A 24,280-nucleotide genomic window follows, 5' to 3' on the forward strand; every position below is an offset into this window, starting at 1 on the left:
GCTCGTAACCTTGGGGTCATCTTCGACTCCTCCCTCTCCTTCTCTGCACATATTCAACAGACTGCTAAAACCTGTTGTTTCTTTCTCTATAATATCAGCAAAATTTGCCCTTTCCTTTCTGAGCACACTACCAGAACCCTCATCCACGCTCTTATCACCTCTCGCTTAGACTATTGCAACTTGCTTCTCACAGGTCTTCCACTTAGCCATCTCTCTCCCCTTCAATCTGTTCAAAATTCTGCTGCACGACTAATATTTTGCCAGGGTCGTTATGCTCATATTAGCCCTCTCCTCAAGTCACTTCACTGGCTTCCTATCCGTTTCAGCATATAGTTCAAACTCCTCCTATTGACCTATAAGTGCATTCACTCTGCAGCTCCTCAGTACCTCTCCACTCTCATCTCTCCCTACATTCCTCCCCGGGAACTCCGTTCACTGGGTAAATCTCTCTTATCTGCACCCTTCTCCTCCACCGCTAACTCCAGACTCCGTTCCTTTTATCTTGCTGCACCATATGCCTGGAATAGACTTCCTGAGCCGGTACGTCAAGCTCCATCTCTGGCCGTCTTCAAATCTAAGCTAAAAGCCCACCTTTTGATGCTGCTTTTAACTCCTAACCCTTATTCACTTGTTCAGAACCCTTATTTTATCATCCTCACCTTAATATTCCCTTATCTCTTGTTTGTCCTGTTTGTCTGTCCTAATTAGATTGTAAGCTCTGTCGAGCAGGGACTGTCTCTTCATGTTCAAGTGTACAGCGCTGCGTACGTCTAGTAGCGCTATAGAAATGATAAGTAGTAGTAGTAGTAGAATAATAGACTTTATGCACAAGAGAAAGAATCTTGGACAGAGCTGTTCCATTTTCATTTCATTTAATAGCCACTTAGACACCATGTTCCTGGGAACCAAAATAGGCCCATCCCAAAGTGGTGTACATAAAGAGGGAAATTTTATAACAGGGTGCCCACATTTAAACACCACTTCAACATGTAAGTGTACAAGAATACTGTTACTTTTGTGAGTAAATATACACTTACACTTAAACACTATCCCTGAAGGTGGTGCTGACTCCCATCTCCACAGATACAAGATGTCTGCACTGGAGGGAACGGGAGCTGGCATCACTTTCTGTGCTCATGTATTGAAGGCAGGCATTACGTGTCTTTTTAGTTTATCATGGCTGCTGTAACTTTGGACCTGGGGTGCTACAGAATGTGGGAAAGGGAGATGCTGCACTTGGGGTAGGGTGGTAGAGAGGCTGGAGAAGATGTGATGGATATGAGAAGGCTGTGGGATGGAGAATAGGGACACAGATGGGGGAGATCTTTGACATCTGGGTGAGGGTGGAGAAGGGAAGGGAAGGGGAAATGCTGGATTATGGGGTAGGGTTTCGAGCCAACCCAGGAAAAGGGAGGGGAGGATAAGACTTTGAACTGCCCTGGGATGAGAGTTGGACTTGAGTCACCTGAGAGGGGATTTAGGGTCTTGAGCCACCCTCCCCCCAGGGAGGAGAGGAAGGGCATAAATTCAGCTGTCCCAAAAGGGGCATGGCTAAAACTTTGCCTAAAACCCTGCTGAGATTCTCTCTAGATTACAGAATCACAAGAGTGACTATGCATTCTTAGATGCATGCATGAGTGTAATTTATGACGACATTTTAATTCAAGGTAGATTACAATATAAAAAGAAATTCAACCCCAATATAAAAACACACACTTAAAAAAGTTTATCATTGAATTAATCATTTATTCAACCACTTTCATCAATCCCTTCCCAGTTATTAAAATGAGAACCTTAGCTTCCCTAAAATAGCACTAGGGGATCCTTCTCTTTGTCAAAGATTTAGGTGCAGTATATAGAATACGCCTAGTTGAAATCCCAGCACCTAAAACTACATGTGTTCATTTATACCAATGAAAATGTGGTGTAAATCTGTGCGCATAGATTTATGTGCACTGGGTCATATTCTACAACTACGCGTGTAAATTTTGGAACACCCACAAAATGTCCATTTCCCCATCCATAGCCATGCCCATTTTGAACTCCACTCATTAGAATTTAGATGCAGTTCTTTACAGAATACGCTTAGCGAGTTGTGCGCGTAAATTGTAATTATTGTTAATTAGTGCTCATTATTGTTTGTTAAGTGCTGTTATCAATGCTGATTAGCTTGTTAAGCTAATTAGGTTGCGCATGTTGTTATGGAATGCACTTAGATTTCGGCATGGAACACTAGGCATGCCATATAGAATCCGGCAGATAGTGCCATATCAAGTGCAGCATCCCATGGTTCAAGAATAAATAAAACTATAATGTGTGTGCCTGAGAATGAATCTTGCTTTATATCTGCAAACTATACCTGACCAGGTGGCCACACGTAACATACTGTACATTCTGTGTTTCTCAGGTACATCATCTTCCCACTTGCCACCATTTTCCTCAACTTCCTGTTCTTTCATCATTTCCCTGGTTTTAACTAAAACGTCAGTAAGTGAAGCATGTGGATATGACAAATCAATTAGATACAAGTTGAGGAAAGGGAGAAGGAGGAGAAGGTGAGAATTTGTATTAACTCACTGCTAGATTTGTCACTGAGATGCCCATGTGCTGGTGTGGATGGGGGAGGGGGGGCAATTCTATAAACTGATGCCTCAGTCTAGGCCATTGTTTACCACCACTACTACTAATCATTTCTATAGTTCTACTAGAAGTACACAGCACTGTACACATTATAGGCAGGTACTTCTGTTCCTAGAGGGCTCACAATCTAAGTTTTTGCACCTGGGGCAATGGAGGGTTAAAGTGACTTGCCCAAGGTCACAAAGAGCTGCAGTGGGAAATGAACCCAGGTTGCCAGGATAAAAGCCCGCTGCACTAGCCATTAGGCTATTCTTCCAAATGTTTTTGGGCCACAACCCCATGGTCGTGGCTACAGCGATCTCCCAATCTTGCTTCCAGGGTGAGTTGTGACCTCTAGTGCGGTGTGCGTGACCCCAAATACCCACAGTTTAGGAAGCCCTGGTATCGGCACCCCTAAGCCATGTGCTTAGCCCCAATTCTATAACAGTATCTTGGCACCAAGATTCCATTATAGAAGTCAACATTGGCGCACTTATGTTTAGGCACATTCTCCTACCCCATGTCAATGGCAGGTGGACCTTTGGCAAGTTGGCATAAGTTGGCACACTTAGGTGTGCCAAGTGAGGCACGTAAATTGTAATATTCTATAAACTACGAGCATAACTGGATACATACCCATGGCTCACCCATGTGTACACCCCTCTTGCAGTTAGGTGCTACGTTACAGAATAGCGTCTAGTGCAACTGGGTGTTTAACTGCCTTTGATCGATGTGCGTAAGTAGCACATACCTCTAGGCTTCAGCATATAAAATTGCCCTGTAAATCTTTGACCTGACACATAAAATTGCTAAGATTTGGTATGGGGTGAGGAAAGCAGGGTCAGACAGAGGGCATACCATACAGAAATCATAATTTCTGCACTTGACACTCTGGGCTGGTCAGCAGGTTAAACAGAGATGCCTTTAAGAAGGGCTGTCGTCTGCTTTGCTAAACCAGTCAAGTTTATCTATTTAATATTCCACTTTACCAAAAAAACAACAACAAAGCAGTTTAGAATAAAATTAACGTGAGAAGAAAAAACAATAAAGGTAAAAATCAATAAATATTTGTTACATTTGTACCCCACATTTTCCCACCATTTGCAGGCTCAATGTGGCTTACATAGTACCGTAATGGCATTCGCCAATTTGGTTGATAACAAATACAGGTTATATTGTGGTCTAATGAGGTAGGTGTGTATCAAGCAATATGAGGGTCGAAGGGAATGTAGATTGTATACTGTAAATATGATAATATATATAAACAATAAAAAGAATACAATATAAATCAAAATAAAATTAGATTGTGTTTAACAGACAGGCCCACATCACTGTAGTAGAACTGGATTTTGCTTGCACGATGGGCACTGTATATAATTCAAATACCAGATATAATTTAGAGTGGTCCACAAGAGTAATAATAATAATAATAACAGGAGCCAGTGATCCTAGCAGCCATAGATAACAAGACTAATGAATTATTTGACTATTGGAGTGTTTATACAAGGTTTAGAGATCCTGCGTATTTTTAGTAATGCCATAGTAGTCAGTGGCCAATGATGTAAACTTGTGAGAACAGTATTCTGCCAACTTTTCTTCCCACCTTATTCAGATACCACGTGCAAAATGTGGCATATAAACATCTATTTAAGACTTGTGCTTGTTCTTTAATCTGGTCCCTCATGACCTTACCTTCTTCCTTTCTTTAATATCATACAGGGCTATGCTCGCAAACAGTGGCTCGATTTCTATGTCAAACCTGTTGAAGAAAAACGACAAAGAGCACAGAAAAACAGTTTGCATCATTGTACTGAAGGGATAGCAGATTACAGGCCTTAAGTATTCTGGTTGTATTACGTAGTGTGTCTCCTTTAAAGCATCTACTTTAGAAACCTTGAATTTAAGACATTTCTATGTTTTACTCACAGAATGAGCCTTACTGGCCAGACTATATAAGGGTAATTTTATAACAGGCTGCCTAATTCCATGAGGCTAGCATGCACATAAAATAGGCATTTTTATAAGGAATAGTTTGTGCCACGTGTCTCCACCAATACACATAGCAACCAGAAGCAAAGTACACAGTTCGGTCACTAGGGGGGTCTTTTACTAAAGATTAAAGGGAAGATGCACTAAAAAATTGTTAGAGCCCTTCCCTTATCGATTCCCTTAATGAATCGGTAAGGGAAGGGCATGCATCAAGGAATAGGAATGCAAATGAGCTGCTCGTTTTAGCTCACTTGCATTCTCTATTCCATTGGTAAACAGTCGCTCGTGGAGCATGCGCAGAGCAGCCAAGCATTAAACTGGACGCCAATCCAAAAAAACCATCTATTTTGGCCATCATTCCCCCCTGCAATAATAAAAACGTCTTTTTTGGCAGTGCTTCACTCAGCTGATAGACCTGGAAGTCTCTGAGCCAATCACAGCGCGTTTAGCTCGGCTGAACGCATTGTGATTGGTTCAGAGACTTCCTGGTCTCAGCTGAGTGAAGCACTGCCAAAAAAGACGTTTTTATTATTGCGGGGGGGGGGGGGGGGGGGAATGACGGCCAAAATGGACACCCATCCAAAAAAAAACGTCCATTTTGGCCGTCATTCCCCCCCCCCCCCGCAATAATAAAAACGTCGTTTTTGGCAGTGCTTCACTCAGCTGAGACCTGGAAGTCTCTGAGCCAGTCACAACGCGTTTAGCCGAGCTAAATGCGCTGTGATTGGCTGAGATACACCTGGAGGAGGGAGCTGTGCCTTCTTCTTGGATCCCAATCGCACACGGAGGGAAGGAGCCTGTGAAAGGGGAACTGCTGAGCCCTCTCTTGCTGTGGCATTACAGCTACACGTGATTTTTCCTTCTGCTCTGCCTCCTCTCACTGCTCCGTTTTACGCTTGTCTTTCTAAATAAAGCATTTTTATTTGTCTGGCTTGTGCGCATACTTAATGAGAGGTACAGACCTCTTGTTAGATTTTCCAGCGTTAAGGCAATCAGAAAAGGTTAGTGCATCTCATTACAATAGGGTTTCTACACAATTTGCTCATCTGCATTCCGTTTTCGTTAGCTGCTACTGTCGTCGGAAAGAAGTCTTTAGTGCATGCCAGGGTTTACTACTTGCTCGTTAAAGGCTCATTAAGTTTAGTGCATCTGGCCCTAACTCGTTATCTGCAGCAGAGCCCACAGGAATAAAATGGGCCCTGCTGCAGATAACTCGAGCTAATCTTCAGTAAAAGACCCCCTAGGTGTCACCATACATAGCAACTATTAGGTAAAACAGCTCAGTCACTAGGTTTTTTTTATTTTTTTTGGTTGAAAACCTTAAGTAATATTTTTAATCACCACAGTGGTCTCAACTTCACTCAAAGCATTGGATTACTATAATTTCTGATGATACATCTGAATGAATAGTTATAAAACCTGAATAAAACAAAAATTTACAGAAACAACTGGCCATCCTGTCAGAAAGGTGTAAATATATTGCTTTTTCATTTAACATAATTGCAAAAATAACTTATGCCCTGGTAGAAAGGAACTCTTAAGGGAAGAGAGTATAACTATACTTTTGTAGGCCCTTTCTATCAGAAAACACCATATTATAGCTTTCTAAAATCATTAACAAAAGGAACTCTGTTGGTTTAAAAAGACTGTGTGCAAATTGATAAAAGTGCTGAGATAGGAAGAGAGAGAAGAAAGGGGGGTAAGAAGTCCGAGCTGCTGAAGACCCAGAGATGCATGAACGCTTCAAGGACAGGCCTAACAATGTAGCTAGGCATGATACCATGAAGTTGTAGAACGACGGACAAAGGGAGCAGAAGGAGGGGGTCAGGGGGAAGGTGGAACATACCATGTGCTAAACTATGCAAAGTTCTTACATAAAGGTTGGAAGATAAGAAAGTACAAACCAATCAGAACTAACAATGGATAGAGGCTCAGCTGCTTGGCCGATGGAAAATTTTCAGAGGACTGTCATATGATAATTAGCAATGATGTATTGGAGGTTGGTAAATGTGATCAGTATCAAATGAGAAATTTAGGGGCAGATACTTAATGTAACTAAAAAGAAAGGGTATATAACCTGTAAACATTAAGGAAGGGTGTGCCTGTTTGCTTCCAGGGGCACCCATTTTTGCAAGGATGTATTTTGAAATAATAAATTAATTAAGAGTTGTTTCACCAAATCTGGTTTCATAAGTTCTTTTTGTATAAGTTCTCAGGTTATCTGGGGGCTGTTTATAACAATCCCTACTAAGGGCAACTGGTTTAATAGAGACATCACTCTGTCAATGAGCAAGCCTGTCATACTGAGTGACTGTCCGGGCTCATTTTCAAAACACTTAAGACTTACAAAGTTCCATAGGTAACTTTGTAAGTCTAAGCTCCTTGAAAATATGCATCCATCATCTAACCTTTATATTTGCAGCAGTTTTTATAAAATATCATCAGGGTTAGGAGTTTTCTGTCTGTGTAGCTTCTTTGCAGGTTTTCTATAGTTGGGGCTACAAGCTTCAGAGGGTAGCTTTAGCCAGTTTTTGTATAGCTGTGGGTTGCACGGAACAGTCTGACATTGGCTGCAACGGGTTTTGCACAAGGAGGTGGTTAGCCCTTCTTGTGTGATTTTGTGTTTCAACATTTTTATTGATGACAAGAAAATACACCACACCTTCATACAAGAATATGAACAATAAGTTCAAGCTTTACAAATCGTCATCAAGTTTTCCAATATTTTAAATCCCCCCCCTCCCAAAACACCTGGAGGTAGTCCCACCCTCCCTCTCCCCACTACCCCCCTTCCCTCCCTTCTTCCCCCCCTCCCATCCCACCTGGACTTGTTCTCTGATAGCCCAAGTGAGCTCCCCCCTCTCTCCCCCTTCAGTCACTAGGTTTTAAAGTAGCATGGTTGATGAATTTCTGTTTGTGTGTGAGATCTCTGGTATGGATTGGGGAGGGGAGCAGTTTGAACATAGCAGTTACCAAACATCAAGGCCACCGAGAGACTCAGCCAGGCCCGGGGCAGGAGCCGGACCACTGCGCACGACCCCACCCCCAACACACACACACACTCGGGCCACTGCCGCTGCATCCACCACACTGCCCCTACTTGTGCTGCCCCCCACACTCAGACTGCCGCTGCGCCAACCACCCTGTTACCCACTGCTGCTGTCCTCTTCTGCTCCTGCTGTGACTTAATGCAGTCATCCAGGTCCTGGACGGCACGCAGCAGGAGGAGAGAGACCAACCTCCTTGAGAGAAGACAGATGCATCCCAGAAGCAGGCATGAAGAAGCGTGCCTGCCCGGGTCCAGGGAATTTTGCCCCCCCCCCCCCGTCCCCCCTCTTGTCAGCCCTGCCAAACATTCATTTGTTTTGGATACAATAAAATTATACCAGGGGGCCCTTTTACTAAGATGCAGTGAGTCTTTGTACTTACCATGCTATATATAACAGCAAAATGTAACGCACCATAAATGTAAAGATTATGCTGTAACTGTTGAGACAGTGCTCAAGTTACCACACACAAAAAAGATCTTTGTCATAAGTTAAGTTTACTCACATTTATATCAAACACGAATGTTGTTTAAAAATACCACCTTGGAAGCACGGGCCAGATGTATTGCACAGGTTACTTACGTCAGACGAGGGCGGGCCCAGGAGGAAAGGAGGGACGTCTGAAGACTCAGCGAAGAGGCGATCAGCTGTTCTTCTTGCCCGTGCAGCGCCTTCACACAGAGGTGAGAGGCGCTGCGCGGGCCTGGTAAGACGGAGGGGGGCCCGGTGGAGTGGGGGAGTGGTGGGGGCAGGGCACGGGGGTGGAGGATGGCGGGAGGCAGAGCTGTGGGAGAAAGAGAGGAAGGGAGGGGGGCCGGGGCAGCTTAAGTTTTGATTTTTTTAATGCAGGGGGAAGCGGCGACCTCAGGCGGGGGGGGGGGGGGGGGGGCAAGGCCGTCCATGAAGGACGCTCCTGACGAGCACCTTTGCCCCCTCCCGATCCTTTTTTTTTTCCACTTGGATTAATGCAGGGAAAGCAGCAGTGGCGTTCCTAGGGGGGCTGGCACCCGGGGTGGATCGCCGATTCGCCCCCCCCCCGATGCAGCGCGGACCCCCCCTAGTGAAAGGACACCCCCGCGAAGGAACCCCCCCCGTCGGGTGCACACCGCCGGGGGGGGGGGGGGGGTGCCGCGCGCGCCTGTCCTCCGTTGTTCCATGCTTCTTCTCTGCCCCGGAACAGGAAGTAACCTGTTCCGGGGCAGAGAAGAAGCATGGAACAACGGAGGGCAGGCGTGCGCAGCACCCCCTCCCGGCGGACCACCCCCACCGCCCCCCCCTAGGAACGCCACTGGGGAGCAGGGAGCAGCGGCGACCTCGGGCATCAATAAAGGACACTCCTGACCAGTGTTTTTGCCCCTTTGCGATTTTTTTTTTTTTTTTGGTTTTTACATTTAAGTTTTAGCCGGGTAGCCACGACGAGAGGTACAGACCTCTCGTTAGCTTTCCCGTAGTTTTCCTGCATTAGGGCAAGCAGAAAACTTTAGTGCATCTCATTTCAATAGGGTTTCTACACAATTTGCTCATCTGCATTCCGTTTTCTGCTACCGTCGTCGGAAATTGGGCTTAAATTTTATTTTTGTTAGATTTGTACTCCATGCTTTCCCACTCATGGCAGGCTCAATGCGGCTTACATATTATATACAGGCACTTATTTGTACCCAGGGCAATGGAGGGTTAAGTGACTTGCCCAGAGTCACAAGGAGCTGCCTGTGCCTGAAGTGGGAATCGAACTCAGTTCCTCAGGACCAAAGTCCACCACCCTAACCACTAGGCCACTCCTCCATCTACATGCCAGGGTAGGAAAACTGCTCCTTAAAGGATCATTAAAGGCTCATTAAAGCCTCCTTTAGTTTAGTGCATCTTGCCCTCAGAAAGAAGCTTTCATCGGCACAATGCAAAGACTACCGCAAGTGTTAGCATTAAATTTGTGAGATTGAGATATTTCACATACCCTGGTTTAGGAGGGAGGTTCATTCCTGCCATGGTATGCACAAAACTAGCCCACTTGGAAAAACTGCCCCCAATGCCAACCATTACCGTACTTCAACGTCTGCAGCTTGACCAAAATTCTGTTGCCAAAGTGTTCCTTTGGGCATTCGGGCACCGGTCGTATTTCCACAGCATCCTCCTACCAACCAAATTATTATCCAGTTAGATCTTGTGAGTGGCAGAAATAAATTCATGCACAGAAAGACAGTACTTGGTGTTTTACTCATGTTCCTTTCTAGATTACCAGTAGCAGAACTGGAGACCTTATAGTAGAGCAGCAGTACAGACAGACAGAACACCATCAGGAAACTTGTAAATTTGTGCTAACAAGGCAGAATGTGGTCATATTCATTTCTACCTTGAGCAACATTGGAAACCTTGAGCTCTGTGCCATTAGAAATGATCACAGACCTAGGCTGCAAGGGACATGAAGGGCAATTCTACAACTTAGGTGGGAAAGGGAAAGGGGATTGGACGATATATTGCCTTTCTGTGGTTACAATCAAAGTGGTTTACATTTATATACAGGTACTTATTTTGTATCTGGGGCGTGTGCTAAATGATAACATGCCCTTAGGAATATAATGGGTGTCATAATTTAGCGCATGCTGATCATTAGTGTGCACTAAATCCATTAGTAAAAAGACACCTAAATGTGCTATCATTGATTACCAGTTGCATTTCAGATTCACGTCTCCTTCATATCCGACTCTGCTTATTACACTTCACATTCCTCCTTATCCACTATGGAACATTCACGATTTTAATTTGTCTCTTCCTTCTGCAACAAGGCCTCACCTTCAGTCCACTTGCAAAAGTACTTTTTGACATACCACACCTTCTCTCTGGAACTTGCTTCCTTCAATACTTATTTATTTAGATTTTGCTCACACCTTTTTCAGTAGTAGCTCAAGGTGAGTTACATTCAGGTACACTGGGCATTTCTCTGTCCCTGAAGGGCTCACAATCTAATTTTGCACCTGAAGCAATGGAGGGTTAAGTGACTTGCCCAAGATCACAAGGAACAGCAGGGGGATTTGAACCAGCCACCTCTGGATGTCAAGAATGGTGCTCTAACCACTAGGACACTCCTCCTCTCCACTTGTTCTGAACCATCATGGGTGAAATTCAAGGTATCCCTTAAAACATCTCTCTTTACCCAGGCTTTTGGTAGAGCTAGAGAGGCCAACATGTAACCTGCAGCTTGCTGCTCTATATTTTCCTTTCTCTTCTCCTCTTTCTCTTTTCTCTCCCCCCCTATCTTTTCCTTGTTCTTTATCCTATTTATATTATGGTATTCTTCTCTGTTTCCTATTGTATTATTACTGTAAATCACCTTGTTGGCCTGTCTAGAAAAGGTGATATACCAAATCAATAAACAAACTTAGGGGCGCCTGCATCATTGGGCAGAGCGAGGACTATACCAGATAGATACCTCATTTGCAGGAACTAAAATGGAGTCCTTTGGGGAGTTTTTTTTTCTGTATTTATAGCTCCGACTTCTGACATATCCTATCGGAACCCCAGGTATGTTAGGCTATGATGCGGCCGTTAACTCCTATTGAGGGTATCAGCCAGGGAAGGGTGGCCCAAGGTAAATTACTGTCCAAACTATATGGGGCACTGGAAAGAACAGGGCCTTTTAAATCAATTTACGTGACTGGGTGGGAAAGGGATTTAAATGAGGAATTATCAGCACAGCAATGGGCACAAATTTATAAGAGGATCTATTTTGGAGTACTATCTGCCAATTTGTTGAAGAATCAGATTAAGTTGCTCTATCACTGGTACCTCACTCCAGAGATTCTGGGCAACATGTATCCAGGGAGATGTAAGTTTTGTTGGAGTGTAGCATGCCTAGTACTTTTAAACATATTTGGTGGGACTTTCCAGTGGTTCAAACATTTTGGGAGGATTGTGCAAAAATGTTGTCTGATATCTTGGAAATTTTGATTTCTGTTTCTTTGAAGAGATTTTTATAAGCAGCCTTGGCTTCAATGCAACTAGCACTAACCGGTTGTTGGAATACAGTGCGAGTGACAAGACCGCAATATGTTGTTTAAGAGACTAGGGACTGTCTACTTTCTTAGTAAATTAATGGCCTTAAGACATGATAAACTGGCGTCTTTTCGCCTTTGCTGGTTACCTTTTCAGCAGTGGGCACGAGCTCAATGTTGAGCATGTGACTAGAGACCTGTCTTCTATTTATACACATAGTTTTCTTTGTTAATGTGTGCATGGAATTGGTCAGGAGGAAATATGTTTGCACATGTATCCTGCAAATATTCCTTCTGGGGGAGGGATGATGAGGTGGTTGGGGGGAGGGGGGAATTGTGCTAGTTTTTGAAACCTCATTTTGTGTTGAGTGAGTGAATGAGTAACCTAATGGTTAGTGCAATAGACTGAGCTCCTAAGGAATTGGGTTCAATGCCCCGTGCAGCTCCTTGTGACTCTGTGAAAGTCACTTAACCCTCCATTGTACCAGGTACAAAAAAAACGTACCTAAGTATATATATACAGTGGTGGAAATAAGTATTTGATCCCTTGCTGATTTTGTAAGTTTGCCCACTGACAAAGACATGAGCAGCCCATAATTGAAGGGTAGGTTATTGGTAACAGTGAGAGATAGCACATCACAAATTAAATCCGGAAAATCACATTGTGGAAAGTATATGAATTTATTTGCATTCTGCAGAGGGAAATAAGTATTTGATCCCCCACCAACCAGTAAGAGATCTGGCCCCTACAGACCAGGTAGATGCTCCAAATCAACTCGTTACCTGCATGACAGACAGCTGTCGGCAATGGTCACCTGTATGAAAGACACCTGTCCACAGACTCAGTGAATCAGTCAGACTCTAACCTCTACAAAATGGCCAAGAGCAAGGAGCTGTCTAAGGATGTCAGGGACAAGATCATACACCTGCACAAGGCTGGAATGGGCTACAAAACCATCAGTAAGACGCTGGGCGAGAAGGAGACAACTGTTGGTGCCATAGTAAGAAAATGGAAGAAGTACAAAATGACTGTCAATCGACAAAGATCTGGGGCTCCACGCAAAATCTCACCTCGTGGGGTATCCTTGATCATGAGGAAGGTTAGAAATCAGCCTACAACTACAAGGGGGGAACTTGTCAATGATCTCAAGGCAGCTGGGACCACTGTCACCACGAAAACCATTGGTAACACATTACGACATAACGGATTGCAATCCTGCAGTGCCCGCAAGGTCCCCCTGCTCCGGAAGGCACATGTGACGGCCCGTCTGAAGTTTGCCAGTGAACACCTGGATGATGCCGAGAGTGATTGGGAGAAGGTGCTGTGGTCAGATGAGACAAAAATTGAGCTCTTTGGCATGAACTCAACTCGCCGTGTTTGGAGGAAGAGAAATGCTGCCTATGACCCAAAGAACACCGTCCCCACTGTCAAGCATGGAGGTGGAAATGTTATGTTTTGGGGGTGTTTCTCTGCTAAGGGCACAGGACTACTTCACCGCATCAATGGGAGAATGGATGGGGCCATGTACCGTACAATTCTGAGTGACAACCTCCTTCCCTCCGCCAGGGCCTTAAAAATGGGTCGTGGCTGGGTCTTCCAGCACGACAATGACCCAAAACATACAGCCAAGGCAACAAAGGAGTGGCTCAGGAAGAAGCACATTAGGGTCATGGAGTGGCCTAGCCAGTCACCAGACCTTAATCCCATTGAAAACTTATGGAGGGAGCTGAAGCTGCGAGTTGCCAAGCGACAGCCCAGAACTCTTAATGATTTAGAGATGATCTGCAAAGAGGAGTGGACCAAAATTCCTCCTGACATGTGTGCAAACCTCATCATCAACTACAGAAGACGTCTGACCGCTGTGCTTGCCAACAAGGGTTTTGCCACCAAGTATTAGGTCTTGTTTGCCAGAGGGATTAAATACTTATTTCCCTCTGCAGAATGCAAATAAATTCATATACTTTCCACAATGTGATTTTCCGGATTTAATTTGTGATGTGCTATCTCTCACTGTTACCAATAACCTACCCTTCAATTATGGGCTGCTCATGTCTTTGTCAGTGGGCAAACTTACAAAATCAGCAAGGGATCAAATACTTATTTCCACCACTGTATATATATATAACAATCATGCATACAAGTTATTTCCCTGTGCAATCTAAGTTTTATAGCTGAGGTAGTGGCGGGTGAAGTGACTTGCCCACGGCTATGATGATCAGCAGCAGAATTAAGATCTGAATCCTGGTTTCCGTGTTAACCTCTGGGCTTCTCCTCTGTCTACCTGCATTGATCAGGTTCCATACATAGCTCTATTTTTACCTGTCCTGTAGCTGTAACCTGACCCTCTTTATGAGCTTTGGTCTCATCTAGCCCTTCTGGTACAGTTCTCCGGATGCATTTTGTTATACTGATATGTATTTACTTTTATTTAAAAGGAAAAGCTTCTCTTGTCTGGTCAGATTCTAACAAAATCCTAAGATGTTAGGATCAGATTGCTTTGTCCCGTTTTTCAGAGAAAATTCATTCTATGAAGTATACATTTGTTCATGGCCATCTGCAAGTCATAATTATCAGGGGCAATGGGAACTCTGTTTTGGTTGGCGGGGGCCAAATAAACTATTCTTTGGTCACACCCCCAAGCTCTTTAGTTACTGATGCTGTGTTGGGCAGAATATTGATAGAGCCACGGCCCCAGTGGCCCACCCCGAATATATATGCCAGATCTTTCCATTGGAAAAGCAGGACCACAAACATCACAGTGCATTAGAAGCTCAAAAATCCAGAATGGCCAAAATCTCCCTCCAGAAATGACGTCATTTAGCAGCTCTACCGTTTTGATGAGAAACCAGCTAGATATTTCTTGCACACTAAGATTCACCAGGCAGAAAGTCTGCAATTGCAACAGCACTGAAACCTACCTCGTCCACTGCTGGGTAGAGGGAGAAGAGTTCAGCATGGCGGTTGGCCCGGCGTGCTTCCTCATTTTGCTTTGCAAAGTCCTCCACGCTAACATGTTGCAGTATGTGATCCAGCCGGGCATCAGGCTGCAGGCCCCGCAGGTCTAAGTCACAAGAGGAGAGGGGCATTCTTCCAGATTCATTGCACAGGACTGTGAGTGGCCTGCAGCCCATCTGATTCACAGGAAGCTGCATTAATTTATAAACCACGCATGCATGCAAAAGTAATATACCACCCGCTAGTGCTTACATTCATCCGTTCCCAAGAATATTAACTGATTACTTGACTTAAATGCAAAAACGTGGTGTTGTCATGAAGCTTAGAACAACACAGAAAATATTATAAAATGAACATATGAAAAACATATACTTTACACACAAAATATGCAAGAACTGTAGATGTCATTGTTATTACTGAAATTTTTTTTACTATCGATAAACGTAAAGGTTAGCTGATCACATTTCTTTCGGGCTGAGAACTAGCATGACACATAATCCCTTTAAAGGCAAAAGGGTCTTTTGCATACCACATCATTACTGACAAAGTATACCTGGCAGCACAGCTATTATCACTGCTAGTTTACTATCCTGAAACTGGTTAAGCTGGGCTGGTCTGGTAACTTGCTGTTGCCCTTACACTGTGCACACAGTATTCACAGCTTCAGAGAATTGGGAATCAATCATCAGATAAAAGCAACACCTAGAGGTTAGATTTCAGTCCCTCACTGAAGGGTTCTGGAAGGATTCCTGGTACAGGACCCCCCCCCCCCCCCCCCCCCCCACCACCACCACTCACACAAACACACACCTGCTGAGGATTGTTACTGTGAGGACTGGATAGGAGAACATGTATAGCTGTCATTTGTGACTGGACAGCAAACAAGAACTAATCAGATTTAGCAGGACTCAGAAAAGAGAAAAATATGGCTACAATCAGAGTGACAGAGGAATTGAACCAGGAATGCTTTAAATGATGTGAACAGCGGCATAGCCAGACCTTGATTTTGTGTTGGGGGGCCACATTTTGCCCCACCACTCCACCGCTCTCCATCCCTGCCACAACCCCATATACCTGGGCTGATGGGGGACCCCAAGCCCCGCCAGCAGAAGCCTTCCTGTGGTGATACTCAGTGCTGCGCTGCCTGCCTTGCTTTTCTGCCCCAGTGCGCATGCTCGGTTTTAGTGAAATTGAGCATGTGCGAAGCTCGCGCATGCTCAATTTCATTTATAACGAGCATACGTGTGAGGGAGGAGGAAGCAGGGCAGGCAGTGTGGTGGCAAATATTGCCGCAGGACAGCTTCTGCTGGTGGGGCTTGAGGAACCCCGCCAGCCAAACCAGCAGACTTTGGGGGGGGGGGGCCCAGGCCCCAATGCCTACACCACTGGATGTGATATTTTAACTGAGGCATATTGTGTTCAATTCTGGTCACTGCATCTCAAAAAAGATATAGTGGAATTAGAAAAGGTGCAGAGAAGGGCGACGAAAATGATAAAGGGGATGGGACGACTTCCCTATGAGGAAAGGCTGAAGCGGCTAGGACTCTTCAGCTTGGAGAAAAGGCGGCTGAGGGGAGATATGATAGAGGTCTATAAAATAATGAGTGGAGTTGAACGGGTAGATGTGAAGCGTCTGTTTACGCTTTCCAAAAATACTAGGACTAGGGGGCATGCGATTAAGTTACAATGTAGTAAATTTAAAACGAATCGGAGAAATGTTTTCTTCACTCAACGTGTAATTAAACTCTGGAAATCGTTGCCAGAGAATGTGGTAAAGGTGGTTAGCTTAGCGGAGTTTAAAAAAGGTTTGGACAGCTTCCTAAAGGAAAAGTCCATAGACCATTATTAAATGGACTTGGGGAAAATCCACTATTTCTGGGGTAAGCAGTATAAAATGTTTTGTACTTTTTTGGGATCTTGCCAGGTATTTGTGACCTGGATTGGCACTGTTGGAAACAGGATGCTGGGCTTGATGGACCTTTGGTCTTTCCCAGTATGGCAATACTTATGTACTTACGTACTTATGTTCATCATGCATACTTCTGAAACACTATATAGTACACAAAACAATGCTACTATATAATGAATATTCATAAAAACCTAGGAACTTAATTTTATTTACAAGATTCAGGATGATTTTTAAGAGTTAGGCACCTAGATATGATAAAATAAAAAATTGTTGTCATAGGGCTAAGGGAGGGGACAGTTTGGGGGAAAACGTTAGGTGCTTAGAGTTAGGAAAATCAATAACAAGCCTAACTTTGGTTATTTCAATTTTAAGTTTCTTAAAATAAAAACGTTATGATGATACTTTCAGCATGAAATATAGATGTCTGATATTGGCTGAAAATAGTTGCATAAATTAGCAGGTCGATATTCAAAGCAATTTAACTGGCAAGAAATTACTCCTGGCTGGTTAAATTGCTTATTTGGAGCTCATTTTCAGCATTATTTAAACAATTAGTGCTGCTGAAAATGTCCAGTTAGCGCCTGTGCTAAAACTGACCATTTTGAGGGCATTCCAGGGGTGACGTTTGTACTTGGTCAGTTAAGTATTGATATTCAGCATTTAACCGGAAAAGGTAGCGACATAAATAGGATCGCGTAAAAGCCCTATCTTTATGCGGTGCTCCATAACTGGTTAAGTGTTGAATACAGCACTTAACTGGCTCCACAAACCCAGATATTCAATGCCGAAGCCCAGACTTGGCCCAGCAGTGAAGTTTCAGCCTAACACCAGCAGAGGTCAACAAAACGCTGAGTGCCGCTGCCTGAATATCGGGGCCCTAGATATCTTACTATGGGGAGAGTTAGCAACATGGACTACCGTTAAAATGGGTTATTTTAACGTTAAACGTTGGTAAAATAACCCATCTTAACGGTAGCCCATGTTGATAACTTCCCCCAAAGGCACATAAACTGAAGCGCCAAGGGAGTAATTCTATAGAATGTCACCTCTGTGTGAAGGGCAAAAAAGTGTCTATTTGGTGATAATTATATTCCCTTATGGCCTTATAAACTAAGAATTTGGATTTTTTTTTTTGGGGGGGGGGGAGGCATTAAATGTTCAGCATTATGACACATACAGCATCCATTGCTCAAGGAAGTCCATACTAAGAGATGGATATCTCGCTAAAGTTGAGTGGATAAGTAATTACCTGGTTATATGTCCCTGAACACTACCTTCCTCTCTGATATTCAAAACCATTTAACTGGCCAGGAAGGCACCTGGTCAGTTAAATGGGACAGCCAGCTATCCACCGATTTTCAGCGCATCGCCAGCTAAGATTGGTGGCCAAATCTGGCTACGTCAGTAGTAGGTCTATCTTTAGCCGGTTTCAACTTAGCCAGCCAGCGCTGAATATCGACTTGGTCAGTTAAGTTGTAACCAGCCAAAAATAATCCATATATTCAATGCTGGTCACCGGCAATGACTTGGCATTGAATATCCCAGCTCAGCACTGACCACGGGAGGCAGCCCAACTACCTCCCGTGGTCTGAATATCAGTCCCTACAAAAATAGCTGGATGATTTTGACTTATTGAATATAATTAGTTAAAGATAACTGGATAAAAGGGCATGTTTACTAAAAAAAACCAAAACATTAGGGGGTCCTTTTACTAAGGTGCGCTGAGAAATGGCCTGCGCTAGTGTAGGCGCGTGTTTTGGATGCGCGCAAAACCATCACGCGTTAACCGGGCAGTAATCGTCAGTGTGCATTTGCCACCCAGTTAGTGCCACATGCTGGAAAATAAAATATATTTTCCGGCGCGCGTAGTGGACACGCATAAAAAATGAAATTACCGTCTGGGCCACGCAGTAGCCAGGTGGGAGTTCCGAATTGGCACACGTTGGGCGCGTGTAGGCGCCTACGTGGCTTAGTAAAAGGGTCCCTAGGTGTTTGCACTTAATGCAGGTCAGTGGCGATCCTAGGTCGGCTGCCACCCGGGGTGGATCACCGCTGCGCACCCACCTCCCGGGTGCAGCGGCATCCGTCCACCCAGGGTGCAGCACGACAACACCCCCTCAGCGCAATGACACCCCCCTCCCCGGCGCATCAAGCCCCCTCCCCCCCGGGTGCATTCTTGGCTGCTGGAGGGTGCAGACAGCAGCCGCGCGCCTGTCGGCTCCACTGGCTCCCTGTTCCGGGGCAGAGGGAGCCAGTGGAGCCGACAGGCGCACGGCTGCTCTCTGCACCCTCCAGCAACGTGCACCCGGGGCGGACTGCCCCCACCGCCCCGCCCTTCCTATGCCACTGATGCAGGTTAACATCCAAAAGTAACTCACCTTGACTGCAAAGGCTCTGCATGTCAGGCATTCGCCCTGCAGTTTTTGTACGGACATAGGCACCACACTACTGAGGTGGTGTTAAGTGAGCTCACCTTACCTACACATTCTATATACCATGTGCTGACTCAATGTTCAGTCCACGCCCAATCTCCGCCCATACTCTACCAAGTCCCCACCCTATCTTGCACTAAGCAGCTAGCATGGGACTTATACCATACCCGCTCTTTTTACCATGGGCTAGATGTTAGCACAGGCTAGCATTAATGGTTACTGTGTGCTAAAACCCACACTAACTGCTTAGCATTTCTTAGTAAACATGCCCCAAAGATATCCAGTTTGCCTGCTGTATTTGTGGGTGACTTAGGGGCTCATTTCAAAGACTTACAAAGTTCCATAGGTTATGATGTAACTTAGTGCTTTGAAAAGATCCCTCGTTACTGGATAGTGTTGAATGCCAGCACTGTCTGATTCACTTTTTTGGCATGTCTCCTACCTTTGCCATTGCCTAGCAACAATATAGGTGGTCAAAATTTAACTGGTCTTGGGGGATGGTTTTAGAAAGGGTATTTATCCCAAACTAAACCAGATACAAGCCTTTGAATATGTACCTCAATGTTAATAGGACGGTCTCAGTTGAAAAGTCACAGGGATGACAACCACAGCATGGACAAGACAGCATAAAATATTTTATGTGAGAACGCTCTGCTGGAAAAATTAACCAAAGGGCTCTTCCACATAGGATAGGACCACTGTCCTCTTTCACTTTAAATGACCCACTCCCTGACCACATAGACGCTAAAGCAAATTAATAGATACAGTAGGGCCAGGGCTGGTGTTCGGGGAGTGCAAACAGGGTAGCTGCTCTGGGACCCTATTCTACAGGGACCCTCAAGCCTGTTTGAATATGAATGAGATAAAGCCTATTGTTGGGTTTTTGAGCCCCCACCCAAATTTCTATCACATTTCAGGCATGTTCAACAGCAACCCTGAGTAGAGCCGGTGCCTTGTTACCTTTTATTTTAGAGTACACCATATTACCTGATCGTTCTGACCGCCATAATCCAGGATGTCATCAGATTCAAATGTCTGCTTCTGAAGAGTCTTGCTTTTAAAGAAATCCTTTTGTGATCCAGATCGGCTAAAGCTGCAACCGCCAGAGCGCCTCCCCTGGTTTCTTACAAAAAATAAGAGATGAACAGGTAAAGATTAACACGGATCAAAATAAGCAGGGTGTAAACTGAAAACAAAAGGATTTAGAAAACAACCGCTGATGGGGTTCAAGCCATCTTTCAAGAACACTTGCTCACAGTGGATAAGCCAATGCCCAATTTTGATAACCGACCTAAAAGAGGCCAGGGCCACTGAGAGACAGAACCAGGGCAGGGCCACTGCCCCCCCGCCCCCAAATCGTCATCCACTGCTGCCCCCCACCATGATCGTAGCCGCTGCCACCCCTCCCCCATCGCTGCCACTGCACCTGGCTGGCGGAGATCCCAAGGCCCCGCCAGCACAAGAGGTCTTCCTCCAGCGCTGCTCTTCACTCTGCCGATTGCCTGCCCCTGCAGCTGCTTTTTCTCTCAGGGCATGCTCAGTTTCAAAACCTAGCATGCGCACCTGAGAGGAAAAGCAGCCGCTTAGCAAGCAATAGGCAGAGTGAAGAGCAGCACTGGAGGAAGACCTGTAGTGCCTGCTCCTCCGGGTCCTTCTCAGCCTCCAAGAGGGGGGCCCAGCGCCAGAGTTTTCTCTCTCCTGCTCCTGTCAGATTGCAATCACCTGGGTTCTGTCAGCAGCAGAAGAAAGAGAGAAACCACGGTGCTGGGTCCTCCTTAGAGGCCTGGGCCCCGGGGAATTTTGCCCCCCCCCCCCTCTCCGTGGTCCTGAAGAAGGGTGCTCTACCTTTGACAGCTTGTCAAAAGTGTATTAGGTTAGTCCAATACAAAAGGTATCACCTTATTTTCCTTCCTTTTGTTTTGATTTCTATTTATTATCTTCAAAGCAGACTAACACAGCAACCAAATGACTTTGTCCAAATTTGATTAGTCAGAGCAGGGTTGCCAGTAAGGCCATCTCTGACAACTTGCTCTGATTTCCCAGTGGTGACAGCATGTTGCTTTGCTGTCCCTGCTGTGTGCCTTCCGTGCTCAGCCACTGGCTCTGCCCCAGGTTTGAATGCGAGAACAGGAAGTTCTCATGTTTGTGGCGGTACTGCTGGCCATGAAAGAAGAGAACACAGTGGTGAGAGGAAAGCATGCTCTCACCCCTGTGAATTAATGAGGCAGGCTTTTGTCACCCTTGAGCTTTCCCCGCCTTGAGCCTGTGTCTCACCTGCTCATGCCTTGCACAATGAGAAATTCTCAAAGTGCTTGGAAGCAGGAACTTGAAAGGGACTGACTCACCTGCACCTTCCTTCCTGGACAGGAACAAAATCCAAACAAGCTGCTGTAGTACACAGAATGGATTTAGCTACTAACATCTCAAGTAGTTAAATGCTCCGCCCCTTCTGCCTGGAACAGACTCCCCGAGCCCATACGTCATGCGCCCTCCCTGCCCATTTTCAAGTCCTTACTCAAAGCCCATCTCTTCTCCCTTGCTTTTGGCGCCTAACCACCTTCCCCATTCATGATACCTACACTGACTACATAGTTCGTAACCTTTAGATTGTAAGCTCTCCTGAGCAGGGACTGTCCTTCCCCTTGTTTAAACTTGTACAGCACTGCGTAACCCTAGCAGCGCTATAGAAATGCTAAGTAGTAGTAGTAGTAGTAGTAGTAGTAAATGCTACATTTTATGCTAATAAAAAGATTTTTTTTTAATGTAGGGGCAGATATTCAGCAGGTGGAATATGTGTCTGGAAAATGTTATCTGGATAACTTTATCCATACATTCAGTGGAACTGGTGTGAATAAGTTTTCAGCTGGATAAGGCCAAATAAAGTTACTTGAATAGCTTTAGGACAGTGTACCACCACCCGACCACGCTTGTCTATCTAAATGCCAGATCTCAGTGCTGTCTGGTTATGGTATAACTATGGCCCCTCTTATTCTGCTTAATTTTGTCAGGGTAAATTTTATATATGCAATAGTTTGCACATAGAAAATCTGCCTGATCAGTGTGGAAACATTTTCTACCCCACAGATTTATCCAGCTAATCCTAATGAACTGGACACATTTTTGAAAAACTGAGCCGACTTGATAATTTATAATGCAGTTATACAGATGCCTTCTTTTGTTCCTTTCTACAGCTACAGCATTTGGAAGGCTCAGCATCTAAGGAACTATGCTCTTTCCCCTTTTTTCTACCTGGTGTTACAGCCTTTTTTTTTTTTTTTTAACCTTGGTGTCATTGTCACCTGAATCCTTGTGACATACAAGCTTCTAGGCAGAGTAGCCTAGTGGTTAGTGCAGCGGACTTTGATCCTGGGGAACTGGGTTTGATTCCCCACTGCAGTCACTTAACCCTCCATTGCCCCAGGCACAAATAAGTATCTGTATATACAGTGTAAACCGCTTTGAATGTAGTTGCAAAAACCACGGAAAGGCAGTACATCAAGTCCCGTTCCCTTTCCCTGGAAACATGAGGGACAGTGTCAGCTGTGTGACAGAGCATTAATCCTTCGTTGTCTCAGGTACAATCATAGGGGCCCTTTTACTAAGCTGCTCTAAAAGTAGGCCTGTGCTATGATTAGTGTGTGGGTTTTCCTGCGCACTGAGGCCACTTTTAGCGTGGCTGTAAAATGGCGCTAATTAACAAATTAGCCTGTGGCTATTAGCGTGTGAGCCTTTACCGACACCTATTCAGTAGGCAGAAAAGGCTCATGTGCTAACCATGTGCTAATCGGTTGACTTGCAGCAATGTGGCTTTGCTAACCGATTAGCGCTGGGTACGCCTACTTTCCGCCCCCAAACACGCCCGTAGCGCTAAAAAATACAAAGTCATTTTTCACGCCAGGGAAGCATGCACATAAGCCTGAGCTGCCACAGGGCATCCCACGGTAGTGCATTCTGGCACACAGAAAGTATGCGTTAGTGCTTATTACTGCTTAGTAAAAGGACCCCTTGGATTCTAAGCCCTTAGGGTCAGGAAAATACATACTGTAGCTAAATATAACTCACTTTGAGCTACTACTGAAAAAGGCATGAGCTAAATCCTAAATCTCTTCCCCTCCATGCTGGGAAAGAGCTCCCTCGACTTAGCTAGATTGATTTTGACACTCTTAATCAGGAGCGGACTGACAATTCGGGGGCGGTAGGGAGGGGATGTTGGGCAGCGTCCGGGCGGAGGGCCCAGACCACTCTTAGTCCACCCCTGCTCTTTAATTCTAGATCTCACACAACCTTTCGAGGTCAGTATTCAGCCGCATGACCACCATCCAACTTTAGACAAACAGCTTGAAATTTAAAGTTATACATATTTTTAATAGTGCTGTGGGGGTAATTTTATTACAGGGTGGCTTGGTTAAGAGGGTAACAAGTCTCCTACTTAGGCATTACTTTAGAAAGAAAAGAAAAGTAGATGCCTGAAGAACTTCACAATGCTTCTTTCTACCTTAGTTTTCATAAACTGTTACAAACTTGGTGCTGATATGTTTTTTTTGGCTTTTTATTGTCATAGAACAGTTTATTGTATTGGATACTAACAATTATCATAAAACGCTTTGACATCAAGGTATAAATGTAGTGTATAAAATCAATAAATCCAATCCAATCCAGAAATACTAACATAAGTGATAGGTACGGACATATACATCAGTCCTAGGGCTGGTGTATATGTTGCATTAATATCTACCAAACATGTGTGTAAATTATGACACTTATTTTAGAAGCTCTAATCATGTTTTGGACATCTGAAAACTGGCATTTACAAAGTAACATAGCAAATGTCAGCAGATAAAGACCTGTTCGGTCCATCCAGTCGGCCCACCAAGGCGGCCAGAGATAAGCCTGCACAGACTCCACTTCTTCATGATTAAACACTGGTATACTTAATCTCTCTCTCTCCATGCCAATTTTAGGGATCAGACTATAGAAGTTTGCCCAGCACTGGTCCTAATTCCAGCAGCATGGCTGAAAAGGTAAGGAAAAATTTCTGGAAAAGCTAAGAGAAGCTGGTAGAGTAGTCAGGAAAGCAAAGATGAAAATGGAAGAAAAACAGTAAAATGGGGGTGGGGGGGTGGACAAAACAATTTTAAGATACATTAGTGATAGGAAGAAGTGCAAAAGTGCCATTGTGAGATTCAGAGTTGAAGGGGATAACGATAAGGTGGAATTGCTTAAAAAATATTTCTGCTCTGTGTTCACAGCTGAAGGGCCGGGAGCAGAACTGCAGAAGGCAAATACAAATATGAAAGGAGGTGTCGTAGTCCCTGAACAACTTTCAGAGAACTGCGTTCGTG

General features: G+C 44.7%; 1 protein-coding gene across 1 annotated transcript in view; it reads right to left on the reverse strand.

Moving 5' to 3' along the window:
* The window catches only part of DOCK8 (dedicator of cytokinesis 8), a 281,419-nt gene that overhangs the window by 157,402 nt on the left and 99,737 nt on the right, over positions 1–24,280 (reverse strand). Inside the window, 4 exon segments of the mRNA XM_030193833.1 lie at positions 4,312–4,378; positions 9,698–9,783; positions 14,561–14,773; positions 19,926–20,061. Of these exon segments, the coding sequence (XP_030049693.1) occupies positions 4,312–4,378; positions 9,698–9,783; positions 14,561–14,773; positions 19,926–20,061 (502 nt within the window).

The sequence above is a fragment of the Microcaecilia unicolor genome, chromosome 2 (genome assembly GCF_901765095.1).
Source record: "Microcaecilia unicolor chromosome 2, aMicUni1.1, whole genome shotgun sequence".
Classification (NCBI taxonomy): Eukaryota; Metazoa; Chordata; class Amphibia; order Gymnophiona; family Siphonopidae; genus Microcaecilia; species Microcaecilia unicolor.